The 19088-nt window shown below is 44.6% G+C and overlaps 1 protein-coding gene across 1 annotated transcript in view; it reads right to left on the reverse strand.

The window, feature by feature from the left end:
* The window catches only part of col7a1 (collagen, type VII, alpha 1), a 443464-nt gene that overhangs the window by 357091 nt on the left and 67285 nt on the right, over nucleotides 1-19088 (reverse strand). The window contains exons 8-9 of the mRNA XM_059649672.1: nucleotides 18048-18177; nucleotides 15263-15382 (exon numbers count right to left, since the gene is read on the reverse strand). Coding sequence (XP_059505655.1) covers nucleotides 15263-15382; nucleotides 18048-18177 — 250 coding nt within the window. The remainder of the gene's footprint in view (nucleotides 1-15262; nucleotides 15383-18047; nucleotides 18178-19088) is intronic.

A 19088-nucleotide genomic window follows, 5' to 3' on the forward strand; every position in this document is an offset into this window, starting at 1 on the left:
AGACCTACAGCAATGTGATTGATGCTTAACTGCCCTATGAATGGAGGGGTAAAGCCACTTCGTTTTGAAGGAAAACAGAAATGGGCAACAAATGAACGACCTGATAGCAAGGTCCACATCGCATGAAAAATGAAAGGAAAGCTAGCCATGCAAAAGTTACAACACTGGCTTTGGGCAAAGAAGGTAGGTAGAAGCTCATGTTAATCATAAACTCCAGAATCAATAAGTTGGGCTGAATGGCTTGTCCCTGAGCCCACTCAGTGTAACACAGTCCTGAGTTCCACCAGGATTCGTCTTGATCTCTTAGGACAGAGCCCAAAACCCCCGTTGAAATGTAACTTTGGAGATTCTCCCAATCTCCCACTGCAGTTACCTCAGGAAATCCGCATGAACCCCCTTGCAGAAACCCGTGACAAAATAATTTATCGAAATAATTGCTTGAGGATCAGTTAGTTGCAGAAGAAAGGTGAATTCCAAACACATAATTCTCGCTGGAAGGTCAACACAAAATCTGCTAAACCGATCACTACATGTGGAGGTGCCAGTGTTGGACTGGAGTGGACAAGGTCAGAAATCACACGACATCAGGTTACAGTCCAACAGGTTTCTTTGAAAACACAAGCTTTTGGAGCATAGCCCCTTCGTCAGGTAAAGTGACAAAGCGGGGGCGGGGGGGGGCACTGAAAAGGCTTGTATTTTCAAATCAATCTGTTGGACTATAGACAAGCTTTTCTTTACCCTTTTGAGGTGTTATAATCCAGCTTTATCAGTTAAACCACTTGACTCAATCCCAACGCTCAGTTCTCTGAACTATTCTTTCTGGATCCACAACTCTGTTTTGCAAGGACAGCAGCTGTGTTCTCCCCCATGCCCTGGCCAATAAATATCGCTCAAGGTCAGGGAGGTTCTTGATTATCAAGGGGATCAAGGGTTACGGGGAGAAAGCAGGAGAATGGGGTTGAGGAACTTATCAGCCATGATTGAATGGAGGACCAGGCTCGATGGGCCGAATGGCCTAACTTCTGATCCTATGTCTTATGGTCTAACCAACAGCACCAAAATAAAACCATTCTGCACATTATCATATTTCCATTTGTGGGATTTTCGTAGAATCCCTACAGGATGGAAACAGGTCCACACCGCCCCTCTGAAGAGCATCCCACCCAGACCCATTCCCTTACTTTCCCATGTCTAACCTAAACATCCCTGAACACTATGGGCAATTTAGCATGGCCAATCCACCTAGCCTGCACATGTTTAGACTGGGGGAGAAAACGGGAGCCCCCAGAGGGAAACCCACGCAGGCACGGGGAGAATATGCAAACTCCACACAGATAGTCACCCAAGGGCGGAATCAAGCCCTGGGTCCCTGGGGCTGTGACGCAGCAGTGCTAACCACTGAGCCACCGTGCCACACGTACTGCGCACAGATCTGCTGCCGCAATTCCTATGCTACAAATATTTCATTGATGCTTTGGCACACGAAGAGCGCTATGCGAATGCATGGACCCCCTGACCTTTCAGCAAAACACTTGTTACACCTCCCCAGTAACAGACTGAACCCCCTCAACTCGCCGTGCCCATAGCCAAGTTGGCAGCTACAACGCTGGCATTTGCCAGCAAATATTGAAATTTTGTCCAGGCATGTCCTGTCAACAAGCAAGACAAATCCAATTCGACCAACTATAAGCATTGTCAATCTACTCTTGAGCATCAGCAAAGTGTTGGAAGGGCTCATCAATACTGCCACCCAGTCGCAGTTATCTCAGCAATGACCTGCTCACAGGTGTTCAGTTTGAATTCTTCCAGGGGCGCCCAGCTCCAGACATTAGTACAGCCTCTTGATTCAAACATGGACAAAAAAGCTGAATTGCAGAAGTTGGTGAGATGAGAATGACTGCCCTTGATATCAAAGGAGCCTAGAAAAGATTCTCACAGGCCCAGTTTCATGTTCCGTCTGGTTTCTAACACAATAAAGATGTTTATTTTGTTGCTGAGTGTAAATGAGTATTTACAGAATGTTTTGTTCCTTCAATTAGGACAACAGATTGCTTTGGTCCCTAAAATTACAGCCTTGCTTAAACCTCAGAAAAGCCCCTTTAAATGTGTGATCTGAATCCACACACAAACACTTTCATCTCACACAAACTACATCCAACAACAGACCCCATAAAAGGAGGCAAGGCATTTTGAAAAGAAGAAATGAAGTAAATATTAAGTTTTTTTTGTTTAAAATCGGGGCATCACACAGCACAGAGACAGTCCATTTGGCCCATCAAGTCTGCACCAGCTCAGTTCTGTCTCCAACACCCTGCTCTCCCCTCTTTCTCCATGGTATTGAAATATTGTTTTCCCTTTATCAGGCCTGTAAAAATATTCTCCTTTTGAAAGTTACTGCTGAACTAGCCTCCAACGTTCTTCCAAAATTTCATATTTGTTGATTTGGTGCAGCATTTTCTGTTAAAATGTCATGATGCAAGTTGAGAACATTATATTGTTTTTACTTAGGAATTTGATTCTAAAATAGAGGTAAAGGATTTGGCTCTGCAAAGGTGACTTTTTACGTAAGAACATAAGAAACAGGAGCAGGACTGGGCGATCTGGCCTCTCAGGCCTGCTACACCATTCAATAAGATCATGTCTGATCTTTCTGTAGACTCAGATCCACTCACCCGCCCACTCAACATATCCCTTAATTCCTTTACCATTCAAAAACCTACCTAACTTTGTCTTAAAAACATTCAACAATGTAGCTTCATCTCCTTCACTGGGCAGGGAATTCCATGGGTATTTTTTAAAGTTCAGAAGGTAATTCTGAACAAAGAATTCAAAACTACACTTCTGAAAAATTGAGAGATTTAAATCTCCAGTTAATCTGCCCAGGGAGGTCAATGATGAAGCATTTAGGAAATTTGACAGAGAGAGAGGCCGGGGTGCACCACAAGCAGGGTGAGTTCAGATGAAGAGCAGATTAATTTCAGATCAGAAACACAGAAGATAGGAGCTGGAGTAGGCCATTCAGCTCTTCAAAAATGTTCCACTGCTGAACATCATCATGGCTGATCATCTAACATGGTAACTTGCTCCAGCTTTCTCCCCACACTCTTTGATCCCTTTAGCCCAAGAGCTATGTCCTTCTCCTTCTTGAAATCATTGTTTTAGCCTCGGCTGCTTTCTGTGCTTTTTTTTATTCATTCACGGAGGGCAATTGAGCGTCAAACATGTTGCTGTGGGTCTGAAATCACGTGTAGGCCAGACCAGGAAAAGACAGCAGATTTCCTTCCTTAAAGGACAGTAGTGAATTTCCCCAATTTCCCCAGAGTGGGATTTCCCCAACAGTCGATTCATGGTCGCCGTTACATTCTTAATTGCAGGTATTTTATTGAACTCAAACTTCACCATCTGCCTTGGCATCGATTTGAACTGAGGTCCCCAGGATGTTGTTGGGGGTCTCTGCATTAACAGCCCAGTGATAATACCACTAGCCCATTGCCTCCCCACTGAATTCCTCAGGTAGTGAATTCCCAGGCTCACCACCCTCTGGCCAAAGATACTTCTCATCTCATAAAGTCTTGCTGTACAACACAGAAGCAGACCCTTTGGTCTAACTCATCCATGCTGATCAGGTATGCTAAATTAATCTATTTCAATTTGCCAGCATTTGGCCCATATCCCTCTTAATCCTTCTTATTCATATACCTATCCCAATGCCTTTTAAATGTTGTAATTGTATCACCTTGCACTTCCTCTGGCAGCTCACTCCATACACGCATCACCCTCTGCATGAAAAAGTTGCCCCTTAGATCCATGTACCCCTCTCACCTTAAACCTATGCCCCCTAGTTTTGGACTCCCCTATTTTGGGGAAATTTACCCAATACAAGCCCCTCATGATTTTATAAAGCCCCCTCACTCTCCGACACTCCAGGGAAAATAGGCCCAGTCTATTCAACCTCGCTCTATGCTGAAACCCTCCAACTTCCTTGTAAATCTTTTCTGAACCCTTTCAGGTTTAACAACATTTCTCCTTTGGCAACCACTCCTAAATCATTTATCCCGTGTCCTTAGACGATGAACATTGGTCCTGGACTCCCATGTCATCAGGAACATCCCTCGTGCATCTACCTTATCTGGTCCTGTTTGATTTATATATCATTTTCATCCCCCCACATCCTTCTGAACTCCAGTCAATATAATCCTAACCAATTCAACTTCTCCTTATACATCAGTCCCACTATCCCAGATTTCAGGACCACTATCCCAGGTAGCAGTCCCACTATCCCAGGTATCAGTCCCACTATCCCAGGTATCAGTCCCACTACCCCAGGTATCAGTCCCACTATCCCAGGTATCAGTCCCACTATCCCAGGTAGCAGCCTGTTTCTTTCCTTTCTGTGGCAAAGAAACAGCAACAGAATGGCAAGTACAGCGTTCAAAGTGATAATGGGAACTGCAGATGCTGGAGAATCCAAGATAATAAAGTGTGAAGCTGGATGAACACAACAGGCCAAGCAGCATCTCAGGAGCACAAAAGCTTTTGAGACATTTCGGGCCTAGACCCTTCATCAGAGAGGGGGATGGGGAGAGGGAACTGGAACAAATAGGGAGAGAGGGGGAGGCGGACTGAAAATGGAGAGAAAAGAAGATAGATAGAGAGGAGAGTATAGGTGAGGAGGTAGGGAGGGGATAGGTCAGTCCAGGGAAGACGGACAGGCCAAGGAGGTGGGATGAGGTTAGTAGGTAGGAAATGGAGGTGCGGCTTGAGGTGGGAGGAAGGAATGGGTGAGAGGAAGAACAGGTTAGGGAAGCAGAGACAGGCTGAGCAGGTTTTGGGATGCAGTGGGGGGAGGGGAGATTTTGAAGCTTGTGAAGTCCACATTGATACCATTGGGCTGCAGGGTTCCCAAGCGTTTTGTGCTCCTGAGATGCTGCTTGGCCTGCTGTGTTCATCCAGCCCCACACTTTGTTATCCTAGCTTTCAAAGTCTCCAGCTTCTCAGGGCTTGAAGAAAGTCTTCAGCTCTTTCCACAGTCCAAGCAAACATGGCTAGGAAAAAAAAAGCCAAGCTTTTCTTTGTGTGCAGCAAGAAAAGTCAGAGAATTAGTCACCGTCCATGTAACTCTGACAGAAACAGAGAAAATCACACCAGGCAGATACTCAGAAATTTTTCGAAAGGAAGCACTTGTGACCTTGCTAATGGAGTAAGAAATATTCGAGTGAAGATCAGACTGATAAATCACTGGGCTTGACGGCTGGAAAAATGTAAGTGAGGAGCTGATAACAGGGAATGTGGAAATTTAAACTGTTATATTAGTCCCCATGACAGACGGCACTGCAAACATCCCAAAGATATCAGATAAGCAAGGCACATATGGGAGTAAAGGTGTTGTAACTGAGGGACAATGTATGAAACAAACTAATCGGGCTTAAGTCAGACAAATCAACAGGACCTAATGGCTGGGACCCAAGGGTTAGAATAGTCTGTATAGATAGATAGTGGAGGTAACGGTTGATACATCTCAAAACTCACTGTATCTCTGTGCAGATTCCAGCAGATTGGAAAGCTGCTAACACGATATCCCCACCCAAGAGGCAAGGAGACAGAGTACAGGGAACTCTCAGCAAAGTGGCTAATATCTCTTGATAATGGGAACTGCAGATGCTGGAGAATCCAAGATAATAAAGTGTGAAGCTGGATGAACACAGCAGGCCAATCAGCATCTCAGGAGCACAAAAGCTGACGTTTCAGGCCTAGACCCTTCATCCTGGATGGGCTGGGACTAGTCTGCGCATGCTATGCATAAGTGGATCTGTTTTGGTGTTCAACAATAAATGATGTTGCTTTCTGGTTGAGCTTCCTGAATTATTGTACCCAACAAGAGATATTAGCCAAGATAATAAAGTGTGAAGCTGGATGAACACAGCAGGCCAAGCAGCATCTCAGGACCACAAAAGCTGGAGTTTTGAAGGGTCTAGGCCCGAAACGTCAGCTTTTGTGCTCCTGAGATGCTGCTTGGCCTGCTGTGTTCATCCAGCCTCACACTTTATTATCTTGGCTAATATCTCTTGTTGGGTACAATAATTCAGGAAGCCCAACCAGAAAGCAACATCATTTATTGTTGAACACCAAAACAGATCCACTTATGCATAGCATGCGCAGGCTAGTCCCAGCCCAAAACAGACCCATCCCTGCTTTATTGCTTCTTTCTTTTCTCTACCCAGATGTATTATCGCTCACAAGTGAGCAACGTCACAACCACCAAAATTACCATGACCTTTTGTTTCAAACTCCTAACTGCCAGCATAAAAACACCAATGTAGCCAATTCGATATTTGCAAGCCAAGCCAACTGACTCTATTTTTATATTTTCTAATTAACCTGTTCTGAGATGTTATTATACAGCTCTGGAGCAGCCCACCTGACTCAGAGGCAGGGGTACCACACCTGCACCATAACAGCCCACCTTAGATCCGTTTTTTTATCATAATCCAAAGTGCTATTACGCTCAACTGAGATCGCTGTGACTTGTTTTTTACATGTTTTTAATTACTAACCATCACTAGTGAGAACATCCATGTAGCCAACTGAATAATTGTGTAGATGTAGTTTGCTTTATTCATTCACAGAATGAGGGTGTCGCTGACCAGGCAGCATTTATTGTCCATCCCTAATTGCCCAGCTGGCAGTTAAGAGTCAACCGCATTGCTGTTGAACTGGAGTCACATGTAGGCCAGACCATGCAAGGATGGCAGATTCCTTCCCTAAAGGACATTAGGGAACCAGGTGGGTTTTTCTACCATGTAGTGTATTTAGATTTCCAGAAAGGCGCCACGAAAAAGCACATCGCACAAGTTAGGAGCTCGGAAAATGAGAGATCATGTATTGGCATGGATTGAGGATTGGTTAACACACAGAAGGCAGACAGTCGGGATGAATAGTTTCTGTTTTAGAGTTGGAAAGATGTAAACTGTGGAATGCCACAAGGATCAGACCCAGGGCCTCAAATGTGTACTATCTACATTAACGCCTTAGAGCAGAGGCAGATATATCCAATTTTACTGACGACACAAAAATATTGATTTGATTTGACTCATTGTCATCACATGTACCTAAGTACAGTGAAAAGCTTTGTTTTACGAGCAGTACAGGCAGATCACAGCAAACAAGGACAAACAGATCACAGGGTGCTTAGACAGAGTGAGGCATGCATGGTTACACTGCACAGGACGTGCAGAAAGCAAGATCAACATTGGTAAGATGTGTGGGAAGGCATGTTGTGACGAGGACATAAGACTCCAGGGTTAGAGATAATGGGAACTGCAGATGCTGGAGAATTCGAGGTAACAAAGTGTGGAGCTGGATGAACGCAGCAGGAAGGGTCTAGGCCTGAAACGTCAGCCTTTGTGCTCCTAAGATGCCGTTAGGCTCCAGGGTTACGAGGTTGGGGGAGGGGCAGAAACTTGACAGATGGAATTTAATGTGGGAAAGCATGGGTTCATGCTCGGAATAATCAAATGACAGAGACTCCAAAAAAAGGATGAAGCAGGGAGGGATCTGGAAGTTCTCGTGCACGAAACATAAAACATTAGCCAATAAATGCAGTAAGTAATTACGATGGAAATTTGGCCACAATTGCGAGGGGGCTGAAGTTTAAAATTAAGAAAGTCTTGCTACAAACATACAGCGAGAGGGGAGGCTGTACTTGGGAGTATGGTGAAGAGTTTTCTCCTGGCATTTAAGAAAGGATGTACTGGCACTGGAGGCAGTGCAGGAGAGGTTCACTCAGTTGATTTCTGGGATGCACAGATTGACTTTTCTGGAACAAGTAAACAGTTTAGACCTTTATTCACAAGCATAAAGAAGAATAAGCAGTGATCTTAATAAAACATGCACAATTCTGAGGGGACTTGACAGATTTAAGACGATGTTTCCACAAAAGGGGGAATCTCAAATCAGGGACGTAGTTACGGAATAAAAGGAACACATATTTAAAACAGATGCAAAGAAATTTATTCTCTCAGAGGGTCATGAATGTCTGGAACTTTTATCCCCAGTGAGTTGTGGAAGCCAGATCACTGGAAGTATCTGGTGAAGACTCAGATAGGTATCTGAAGTATCTAGGAGTTGAGGAGCTGGTGTGAAACACAAGTCGAGGCCTAGGGGAGACAAGCCAATGATCTTATTGAATGGGAGGGCAGAACTGAGGGGTTGAATGGCCTGCTCCTGTTTCTTACGTTCTTATGTACAAAGGGGAAAAGGGCAGTCCTGGCAACAAAACAATCAAAATTTTATTTTTTCCTTTAAGACTCTTTTAAAAGTGAAATTACGCCTCTCTCCATCACCGTGTGATGCTTACTTTGACTCTTCCCACATGTAACTTGCCTGTTCACCTCAGCAGGCCAGATTTTCATGAGAAAAGAGCACAGGTTTCCACATCCACTTGGGATACAGTCTTGTTGAAGCAATACAATTGATACGGTAACTCCCCTTGGTGAACTTTTACCCACAGTGCACCCCCACTGTTCAGAGTTGTCGAGCCAAAATCCTTGAGCTCCTTCTCTCGAGTCCCAAGGAATGCAACAGGTAAAGGCAACATCTCACCCTAACCATCTTCTCCAGGCCAACTGGGGACAGGTAATAAATGCTGATCCAGACAGCACACCATGAACTAATTTTATTTTCATCAATTCACGGGATGAGGGCATCACTGACTAGGCCAGCATTTATTGCCCATCCCTAATTGCCCAGGTAACAAAGTGTGGGGCTGGATGAACACAGCAGGCCAAGCAGCATCTTTAAAGCACAAGAGCTGACGTTTCGGGTCTCGACCCTCCATCCTCTTAGGAGGACAAAAGCTGACGTTTAGGCCCGAAACGTCAGCTTTTGTGCTCCTAAGATGCTGCTTGGCCTGCTGTGTTCATCCAGCTCCACACTTTGTTATCTTGGATTCTCCATCATCTGCAGTTCCCATTATCACTAATTGCCCAGAGGGCAGTTAAGAGTTAAACACATTGCTGTGGATCTGGAGTCACATGTAGGCCAGACCAGGTAAGGACGGCAGCTTCCTTCCCGAAAGGACATTAGTGAACCAGATGGGTTTATCCCCCAAAAATTGACAATAAGAGGTTCTTAGCAGAGGCAGTAATGCAGAGACTCTAACAAACAGCTCTGCCAACCATCCAACCCAAACTTTGGGTCCGCTATGTGGATGACACCTTTGTCATCACGAAACAAAACAAATTAGAGGAAACCTTCAAGACCATCAATAATACCCTTACTGGCATAACATTCACAAAAGAGGAGGAAAACAACAGCAAACTGCCATTCCTAGATGTCACAGTAGAGCGAACAGCCAATGGGGAACTTCAAACCAGCGTCTACAGGAAAACAACACATACGGACCAAATACTGAACTACAGGAGCAACCATCCCAACACCCACAAACAAAGCTGCATTAGAACATTATTCCAACGAACCACCACACACTGCAGCACAGAGGAACTACGCAGAGCAGAGGAAAATCACCTATATAGCGTATTCAAAAAGAATGAGTACCCTATGAACACAGTCCGCCGATTCCTCAGCAATAAACCCAAACAAACAGACAAAACGGGCTCAGAAACCATAACCACTCTCCCCTACATCAAAGACATTTCCGAAATGACTGCCAGACTACTCAGACCTCTTGGCATCAGGGTAGCCCACAAACCCACCAACACACTAAAACAGCAGCTAATGAACTTAAAAGACCCTATACAGACAACAAGCAAAACGAATGTCATCTACAAAATACCTTGCAAGAACTGTGACAAACACTACATTGGACAAACTGGCAGAAAGCTAGCCACCAGGATACATGAACATCAACTAGCCACAAAACAATATGACCCACTATCACTCGTATCCTTACACACAGATGAGGAAGGACACCACTTTAATTGGGACAACACATCCATCCTAGGACAAGCCAAGCAGAGACACGCACAAGAATTCCTAGAGGTATGGCATTCCAACCGGAACTCCATCAACAAACACATTGATTTGGAGCCCATCTACCATCCTCTGAGAAAAAGAACAGGAAATGACATCACCAATGCAGGAAATGACAGCACCAACCCAAGGAAACCTAAACAGATAAACAGAAAGCAGGACATAACACCAGCGCTTCACTAGAGGCTCCTGGTGACGAAACGTCTGAAAACTAACCTTCCAGCTCAGCAAGCAAACTCACATCCTCAAATTCTACCATTTGCCATGGCAGGATTCAAACCCATGTTCCCAGAACATTATCTGGTCTCTGAATTAACAGTCCAGCAATAACACCACTCGGCCATCACCTCCCCAACAAATTAATAGAAAAAACACTGGCTAGATCAGAAGACGGCACAAGTGACCACAGGAGTGAATGAGGACATCTGAAACAGAGTTTCCTGACATTCCACAATCGAATAAAGCTTTATTTTGGAGAAAGAGAGCTCCAACAGATTGAACATAATGAAGTTTTGTTTAAAATGTCGGCAAAATATCAATCAGTAGTGAAACGATGCTTTGTACTGGAGGTGCACATTTCTTGTTTAAACTCTGCACCTCAGTGACACCTGGCACAGATGCAGGAAATGGTGAACCTGAAAAGTTTTGACTTTTTTTGTGAATCAGTTCTTTCCTTTGGTGAGAGATCAATCCAGGGCACTCACTGTGTTTGCACACGCCCTGGATAATTGAGCTGTGCCTCCTGAAAGAATCAGTCAATGTTTCTGTTCAAACAACAGAAAAGAAAACATTCCCTGTCCTTCTGTTTGTTTCCTTTTGCTTTAGAATCAAAAAGCCTGAAGCTGCACAAATAGAATCATACAAGACTTTTCCTCTGTTGGTATGGTGGCCACCTAGTAAAATATGACAGACGGTGAAGGCTGTGTAGTGGTTAAGATACTGGGTTAATAGTCCAGAAGTCCAGACCATTCCTCCGGGGCACGTGGGTTCTAAATCTTTCCATGATGAAATTTAAATAATAAATCTAGGACGGAAAGTGCTAATGTAAAAGGCAATGTTACCAGTTGTTGTAGGAACCAAAACAGAAGTTGCTGGGAAACCTCAGCAGGTCTGGCGACATCTGTGAAGGAGAAATCAGAGTTAATGTTTTGCGGTCTCGTGACCCTTCCTCAGAACTGGCGGTGGCTAGGAAAATGTCAGTTTACATGCAGAAGAAAGGGTGGGGGGAGGGGGTAAGGAATAAACAATAGATGGGGATAGAGCCCAAATAGAGAGATGAACAGTTCAACAGACAAATGAGTAGATAATGATCTAGCTAGGAGAGCGACTAGCTGTTAATGGGAACAAAAACAAATTTTTGCTGGAAAAGCTCAGCGGGTCTGGCAGCATCTGTGAAGGAGAAAACAGAGTTAACGTTTCAGGTCTGGTGACCCTTCCTCAGAACTGATTCCAATGTTCCTCCGAGCTTCCTCATGTCTTGCCACTTATTTACTATGCACTAATCATCTTGTCCCTTCCAAACTGCATCACTTCACACTTTTCACAGGATGCTGAATTCCATCTGCCACTGGTCTGTCCATTTGACCAACCCATCTATATCTTCCTACAACCTAAGAACTTCTTTCTCACTATTAACCACCCTGTCAATCTTGGCATCATCTGCAAACTTACTTCTCATTCTCCCCGACATTCTCATCGATGTCAGTTACATATATCACAATCAACAGCGACCCAGCACTGGTCCCCATGGTACACCTCTGGACACTTGTTTCCAATCACACAAGCAGCTTTCGACCACCGCCCTCTGTCTTCTGTCACTAAATTAATTTTATCTTACCAAGTTACCCTGGATCCTGTGAACTTTTACTTTATCAGTCTCTCAGGTAGGATCTTAGTGACGGCCTTGTTGAAATCTACCTCCCTTCCAAAATCCACAAACAGGATTACCCTGGCATAACCAGCCTGTTGGGGCCTCGATGAACTCACTCCTTCCTATCTTGATTCTATGTATTTTGTGCCACTCCCACCTGCTCCCATCCCCAGAGCCCCTACTCCATTTGGTCTCTCCTCACTTACATTCATGATATTTCTGATGCATTACATCAGTTCCTCAATTTCCTGCACCTAGCCACCTCCACTACCCCATGGATGAGCAATCCCTCTACACATCCATCCCCCAACAGGATGGTCTGAAGTTTTTCCACTTCATCCTTGGACAGGAGCTGTCTCCATCCATCACTGCCCTCATTCTCCTGGGCTGAGGTCTTTCTCAACTTTTCTTCCAATTTGTCTCGCTTTCTCCAAGTCAAAGGTATAGCTATTTATACCTGTCTCTTTGTGGGGCATGTGGAACATTCTTTGGTCCAGTCCAACTCAGATCCCTACTCACAACCTTTTCTCCCATTGTATCATCAATTATATCATCAGTGCTGTTTCCTCCTCACATTTAGAATTGGAAACAGTCATCATATTTCTTCCGATTTCCACCCTCCTCCCATCTTCACCTGGACCATCTTTCCTTCCCTTTGTTGAATTGTCTGTTTCCATTTCTGGGGACAGGCTCATCACCAATACCCACTACAAACCCACCGTTACCTCGAACTGCTTCCTGCAAGGATTCCATTCCATATTCCCATGTTTCTCCATCTTTCTCACATCTATTCTGATTATACCACCATGGTACCTTGTCATGACCTCCTTTACTCTCAACTAAGGACTCACATCTGCTGCACTTACCTAAATTAATATTACCTTTGTCTTTTGCTCTGGACACATTCACCATCTGACCCACTTATTCCTCCTCCCCCAGTGCTACATCATAAAAACCAACATTTTCCAGCTCCAAAAACGAGTTAAAATTGTTAAATTTGCCTCTCTCTTCATCAGGTGGTGCCTGACCTACTGAGTTTCTCCAGCACAAAAACAGAAATTGCTGGAAAAGCTCAGCAGGTCCAGCAGCATCTCTGAAGAAAAAAATCACAGTTAATGTTTCGGGTCCGGTAACCCTTCCTGATGAACAGTCACCAGGCTTAAAACGTTAACTCTAATTTTTCCTTCACAGATGCTGCCAGACCTGCTGAGCTGTTTTTAGCAACTTCTGGTTTTGTTCCCGATTCACAGCATCTGCAGCTCTTTCAGTTTTTAAAATTTAAAAAAAGAACCTGAGGAGCAACTTTTTCATACAGAGGGTGGTGCGTGTATGGAACGAGCTGCCAGAGGAAATGGTGGAGGCTGGTACAATTACAGCATTTAAAAGGCATTGGGATGGGTATATGAATAGGGAGGGTTTAGAGGGATGGGGACCAAATGGGACTCGGTTGCTATTTTATTCATGCACAGGATATCAGGTGTCACTGGCTAGGCAGCATTTATTGTCCATCTCTAATTACCCAGAGGGGAGTTAAGAGTCAACCACTTTCCTGTGGGTCTGGAGTCACATGTAGGTCAGACCAGGTAAGGATGGCAGTTTCCTTCCCTAAAGGACATTAGTGAACCAGATGGGTTTTTCCAACAATGGATCCATGAGACAAATTGATTCCAGGGTGTTTTTTTAAAATACAAATTCCTCTATCTGCTGCGATAATGGGAACTGCAGATGCTGGAGAATCCAAGATAACAAAGTGAGAAGCTGGATGAACACAGCAGACCAAGCAGCATCTCAGGAGCACAAAAGCTCAGTGATAATGGGAACTGCAGAAGCTGGAGAATCCGGGATAACAAGGTGTGGATCTGGATGGACACAGCAGGCCAAGCAGCATCAGAGGAGCAGGAAAGCTGACGTTTCGGGCCTAGATCCTTCATCAGAGGGGTCTAGGCCCGAAACGTCAGCTTTCCTGCTCCACTGATGCTGCTTGGCCTGCTGTGTCCATCCAGCTCCACACCTTGTAGCTGGATCGCTAGATTAATAGTCCAGTGATAATACCACTAGGCCAGTGCCTCCCCTAAAAATTGAGACATCTGGTTGGCATGGATGAGTTTGACCGAAGGGTCCATTTCTGTGCTGTACGTCTCATTGATTCTACCAATTAGCAAAGGAATAAAGAGTATGTCTATCAAAAGTGACTAAAAATTGACCAGTTCCCACACGGTTCCCAGATATTCTCCGCAAACTCTCTGCTCGGTTCAAAATCAAAGGGAAAATAATGAACACAGCTTCCCAAAGGGAGGGTTGAGGGTGGTGACTCACAGTGAATTTTGGGGCTGACGGCTACCCTGGAGCTCCCTAGTGTAGCTTCAGCTCCTAATCCCCACATTTATTTCAAATTGTAATCACTGTTTAAACTTCAAAACCTTGAGCCCTGGCTTCCGCAGCCGTAAACTGATGGAACTTGTGTGTTTCGTAAGAACCGTGAAATTCCTTTGCTATTCCCAAAATGGGATACAGACGACATATATCCAAATATGGTGATGACACAAAGTTAGTCGGCACTTGTAGACAGTGTAAATGACAGCATAAAATTTCAAGGGGATAGTGGTAGGCTAACTGAATGGGCAAAACTCTGGCGAATGGAGTCCATCATAAGCGAGTGAGAGGTAATCCATTTTGCACTGAAACGGGAGAGACCCAGGTACTTTGTAAATGGTGTGCAGTAAGGATGCAGAAGTTATGCTGAAATTATACAAGATCCTGGTCAGACCCCACTTGGAGCACTGAGAGCATTTGTGGGCACCACATCTTAAGAAGGATAGACCGACCCTGGAGGGAGTTTAAAGTAGATTTACAGGAATGATATCTAAACTTCAGAGATTGCTACGAGGGGAGATTATACAAATTTGACCTTTTATTTGAGAATGTGGGTTAAAGGGTGATTTGATTGAATTCTTCAAGCTATTCACACAAAAAGACAAGATAGATAAAGATAAAATATACAGGTTTAGGGATTCTAGGGGGCATAGTCTGAGAATTAGAGGCCAGACGGCTACAAATCGCTGCTGCACACAAATGGCGGTAAATATTTCGAACTTACTCCCACAAATGGCACTGGGTGCTGGACCAGTTGTTAATTTTAAATTTGTAATGGATAATTTTTTTGTTTTTGTGTACTAAGGGATATGGGGCAAAGGCAGGTATGTGGTGTTGGGCCCCAGATTAGCCATGATCTCACTGAATGGCAGAACAGGCTCGAGGGGCAATTCCTAGATCCCCTCACCCCACTCCAACTCTGGTAGGTCTCTCGGAGGGGTCACGACAAGTTTCAACGGGGTCCTGTTCGGAATGGGTTTGGGAATTCCCCTGTCCTGTGCACTCAACATTAAAAGACTTCCCCCTGACCTCTCATCTTGTAGGTTAGCCGGTATCCCTGCAGAGGAAGTGCGGGCGGTTTCCATGCCAATTTCAGCCTGAAGTGTCCAGCTTTGGCCACTCGGAAATTCGAAACTCCAGGGAGGGTCTCTGAAAGACAAAGCCAATTAACAAAGGACATCATTAATGCCGCAAAACACACTGCAGTAAGTTCTGAAACCAAGGCACAAACTCCTCTCAAAAATCTCACAGCGTCATTTCAAAGGTTCTAGTTTCCCGGCAAATAATTGTCTACTTTTTTAGTGGTGTTGGTTGGATAATCAGATCTCATTGCTGGACATTGTTATTTTGTAAAAAGCAGTCATATCATCTTTAACACGCTGGTTACAATTCAGAAGTAATTAATTGGCTGTATATTACAGATTAGGGTGTCCTAATGTGGTGAAATGAACTATTTAAATGCGAGTCACTTCTAATTTATGGTTACTACAGTCAGGTCTGCATCTAAAACTGGAAAAGTTCTGAACCTTCAGTTATGGAATTTAAGAACAAGAGGAGTATGACTAATAGAAGATTTCTGTTTTAAACTGTCTCTAATTCAAGGGAAATGGAATAGTTTAGTGAGGGGGATGTAACATCCAAAATCTGCCCAGAGAATACCTCCTGTGACCTCGTTGTCATGGGGACAGAGGCCCAGATCAAAACCTATTGAAAGTAAGATGCAAATCTGACTACCTGGACAAAAAGGAGTTAATCTTGCTGTACCTGGATTCTCAGACACTGCGATCTGGGGAAGAAGACCCACAGTGGATGCTGTTATACCAATCAGAAGGAATTCTACTGAAGAAGGGTCCCGACCCGAAACGCCAACTTTCCTGCTCCTCTGATGCTGCCTGGCCTGCTGTGTTCATCCAGCTCCACACTGCATTATCTCTGACTCCAGCATCGGCAGTTCTTACTATCTCTGAAGAAAATGGCTGTTGTTATGTCAACCATCAAGCAGGGTGGTGGTGAAGATAATTCCTTGTTTGCATTTATGCTACAGTCAGAGGGAGTGCATGTGGTGTGGACCGCGGGGGGGACAAAAGGATGTTGATAGTTCAGGTTAAGTGACCGGAATGTGAGAATGGGGGAACAGTGGTGCGTCTAACTGCCAGAATTGGAAACAGACAGTCCCATTGGGGTAGGGGGAGGGGAGAGAGGACACGGCGACAGAAAATGTAACAAGTAAAGCTAAAAGAAAGGGATGAAATGGGAGTGGGCCCACTGTTTGAAGGTGTTGAAATCAATATTAAGTCCAGACGAGATGTTGCTCCTCCAGTTTGCACTGTGATTCACGGGAGCACTGCAGCATGCTGAGAACAGAGAAGTGGGCATGCGAGTAGGTCGCTGTGTTAAAATGGCCAGCTCTGGGAAGGTCGGGGCTATGTTTTTGCATGGGCTGGAGGTGTTCTGCAAAGCAGCCACACAGTCTGCATTTGGTTTCTCCGATGTAGAGTAGCCCACACTGGGTGCAGCAAATACAATACTGTTTGAGCTCTTGGATGGTGAGCAGGGAGGAGGTGAAGGGGTAGGCATTGTACTTTCTGCAGTTACATGCGAAGGCACCGTGGGAAGGAGGGATAGTGTTGGTGGTAGTGGGATGGACTACAACGTCCTGGAGGGAACAATCCCTGTGAAATGTAGACCTGGGGAGTAAGGGAAAGATTTGGTGGTGGCTTAGTGCTGGAGTTGTCTGAAATGGCAGCCAATGATCCTTCGAATGTGAAGGCTGGCGGGATGAAGAGTGAGGACACTGTTGTGAATGATGGGAAGGGGCAAGGCCGGAAGCACGGGTATTATAGGTCAGATGTGGTTGAGGGTGGGAAAACTAGTCATGGAAAGAGCAAACCATGTCAGCGGCGCTGCTTTCAGAGGTGGCATCATACGAACAATTACAGTAGAGGTGAAGGAACTGGGAAAATGGGATAGAATCCTTGCAGGACATGGGGTGTGAAGAGCTGTGGTGGAGGTAGCTATGGGAATCACTGTCTTTGTAGTTGATGCCAGTGGACAGTACTGGACTGGAGATGGACAGGCCCAGGATCCTGACCCGAAAGATCAGCTTTCCTGCTCCTCTGATGCTGCCTGGCCTGCTGTGTTCCTCCAGCTTCACCCTGTGGTATCCCAGGTCTCCATGACCCTTTATTTTGGCATTTCTCCCACTATTATCTGCGAATGATCCAGCTCCAATTTTAAGATTAAGTCCCCTTGTTCTGGATTGACTCCACCAGATTCTTTATATCCACCACATCATAGCCTAGAGCAACTTTAGCTTCTCAATTCAGTCACTTTTAATCTTCTATGTGCAGGAGGTTACAAGCTTTATCTATGGTAATACATGCAACCAGTTTAAAATTTGTAAGTCCCATATTGGTGCGAACAAGGCAACATAATTATGTGAGTGATAATGGGAACTGCAGATGCTGGAGAATCCAAGATAATAAAGTGTGAAGCTGGATGAACACAGCAGGCCAAGCAGCATCTCAGGAGCACAAAAGCTGACGTTTTGGGCCTAGACCCTTCATCTGATGAAGGGTCTAGGCCCGAAACGTCAGCTTTTGTGCTCCTGAGATGCTGCTTGGCCTGCTGTGTTCATCCAACTTCACACTTTATTAACATAATTATGTTTTGTGACAACATATATTACTGGGACAGCATCAAATGTTTTCACATCCGTTGGGTTGAGTCCAACGATCTTGGGCAAATCTAAGAGGGTTGGTGGTGGAGCAACTGGAGAAGAAGACTCCAAATGGAATCAAGTGAAGATACTCACTTGTCCTACCCTTGCCCGCAGTGGATTCCCCGATGCTGTTTGCATACTGAGCTATCACTGTGACCAGATATTCAGTTGCCGGCTTCAGTCCTTGTAAAAAAGCCATGTTTTCTCCTGCGTGGACAGTAATCTGGTCAAAATAACAATGTTAAAATGTGACAGCCAGCAAAAATAAAGCAAGTCCAATCGCAATACAACACACGCACCATAAAACCCAATGTTAGTTGCAGTGTCGATCAAGTACACTTGTACACAAAGTGTTTACAAGAGACCCCTGTAAAACCTTGTTAAATTAGCACTCAGTTATTTCATAATGAGCAGTGTAAAGGCGACGAACATGCAAATTATGAGTAGGAATGGGCCATTACAGTGGTCTTAACATTCCTGTTCCCCCCCCACCACAGGACCCCTCGGCACCCCCCCCCCACGCAGTTTGTCTTCCTTGTCAATTGTTCTGCATTACTGGGGTGCTGTGCTGGAAATCAAGCCCTGCTTTTTCAGGAGTCATCACAAAAGTTAACAAAAAGTTATCTAAGTACACAAAGTCCCCAATTTAATCTACAAAATAGACACAGGTTAATAGAAAACACAGACGTGATTTTCTGGGCTTAACAAGAAATGGTCTTCAGAACAAATACAAAGACTGTTCAAAACAATAACAGAAATAGCTGGAGAAACTCAGCAGGTCCAACAACATCAGTGCACAGGAGGCAGAGTTAACATTTTGAGTCCAATCACCCCTCAACTGAACTTCACAGAGAATATTCAGCAGGTCTGGCAGCATTTGTGAAGAGTTGTTTCCAGTCTGCTTTGACCCTTCTTCAGAAGCAATACAGCCATTGAATTGTACAACGTTGTATGACATGAAACAGACCCTTCAGTCTTCGCTCCCTAACCTGAGCTCGTTACATTTGCCCAGATCCCTCCAAATCCTTCCTACATTCAGAAGAAGACATTTCTTTTGAATAATGGTCAATCGACCTCAAAAGCTTAGCTGCTTTTCTTTCTCCCCTAATGCTGCCAGACATGCCAATCCAATAA

Source organism: Stegostoma tigrinum, chromosome 11, assembly GCF_030684315.1.
Source record: "Stegostoma tigrinum isolate sSteTig4 chromosome 11, sSteTig4.hap1, whole genome shotgun sequence".
Classification (NCBI taxonomy): domain Eukaryota; kingdom Metazoa; phylum Chordata; class Chondrichthyes; order Orectolobiformes; family Stegostomatidae; genus Stegostoma; species Stegostoma tigrinum.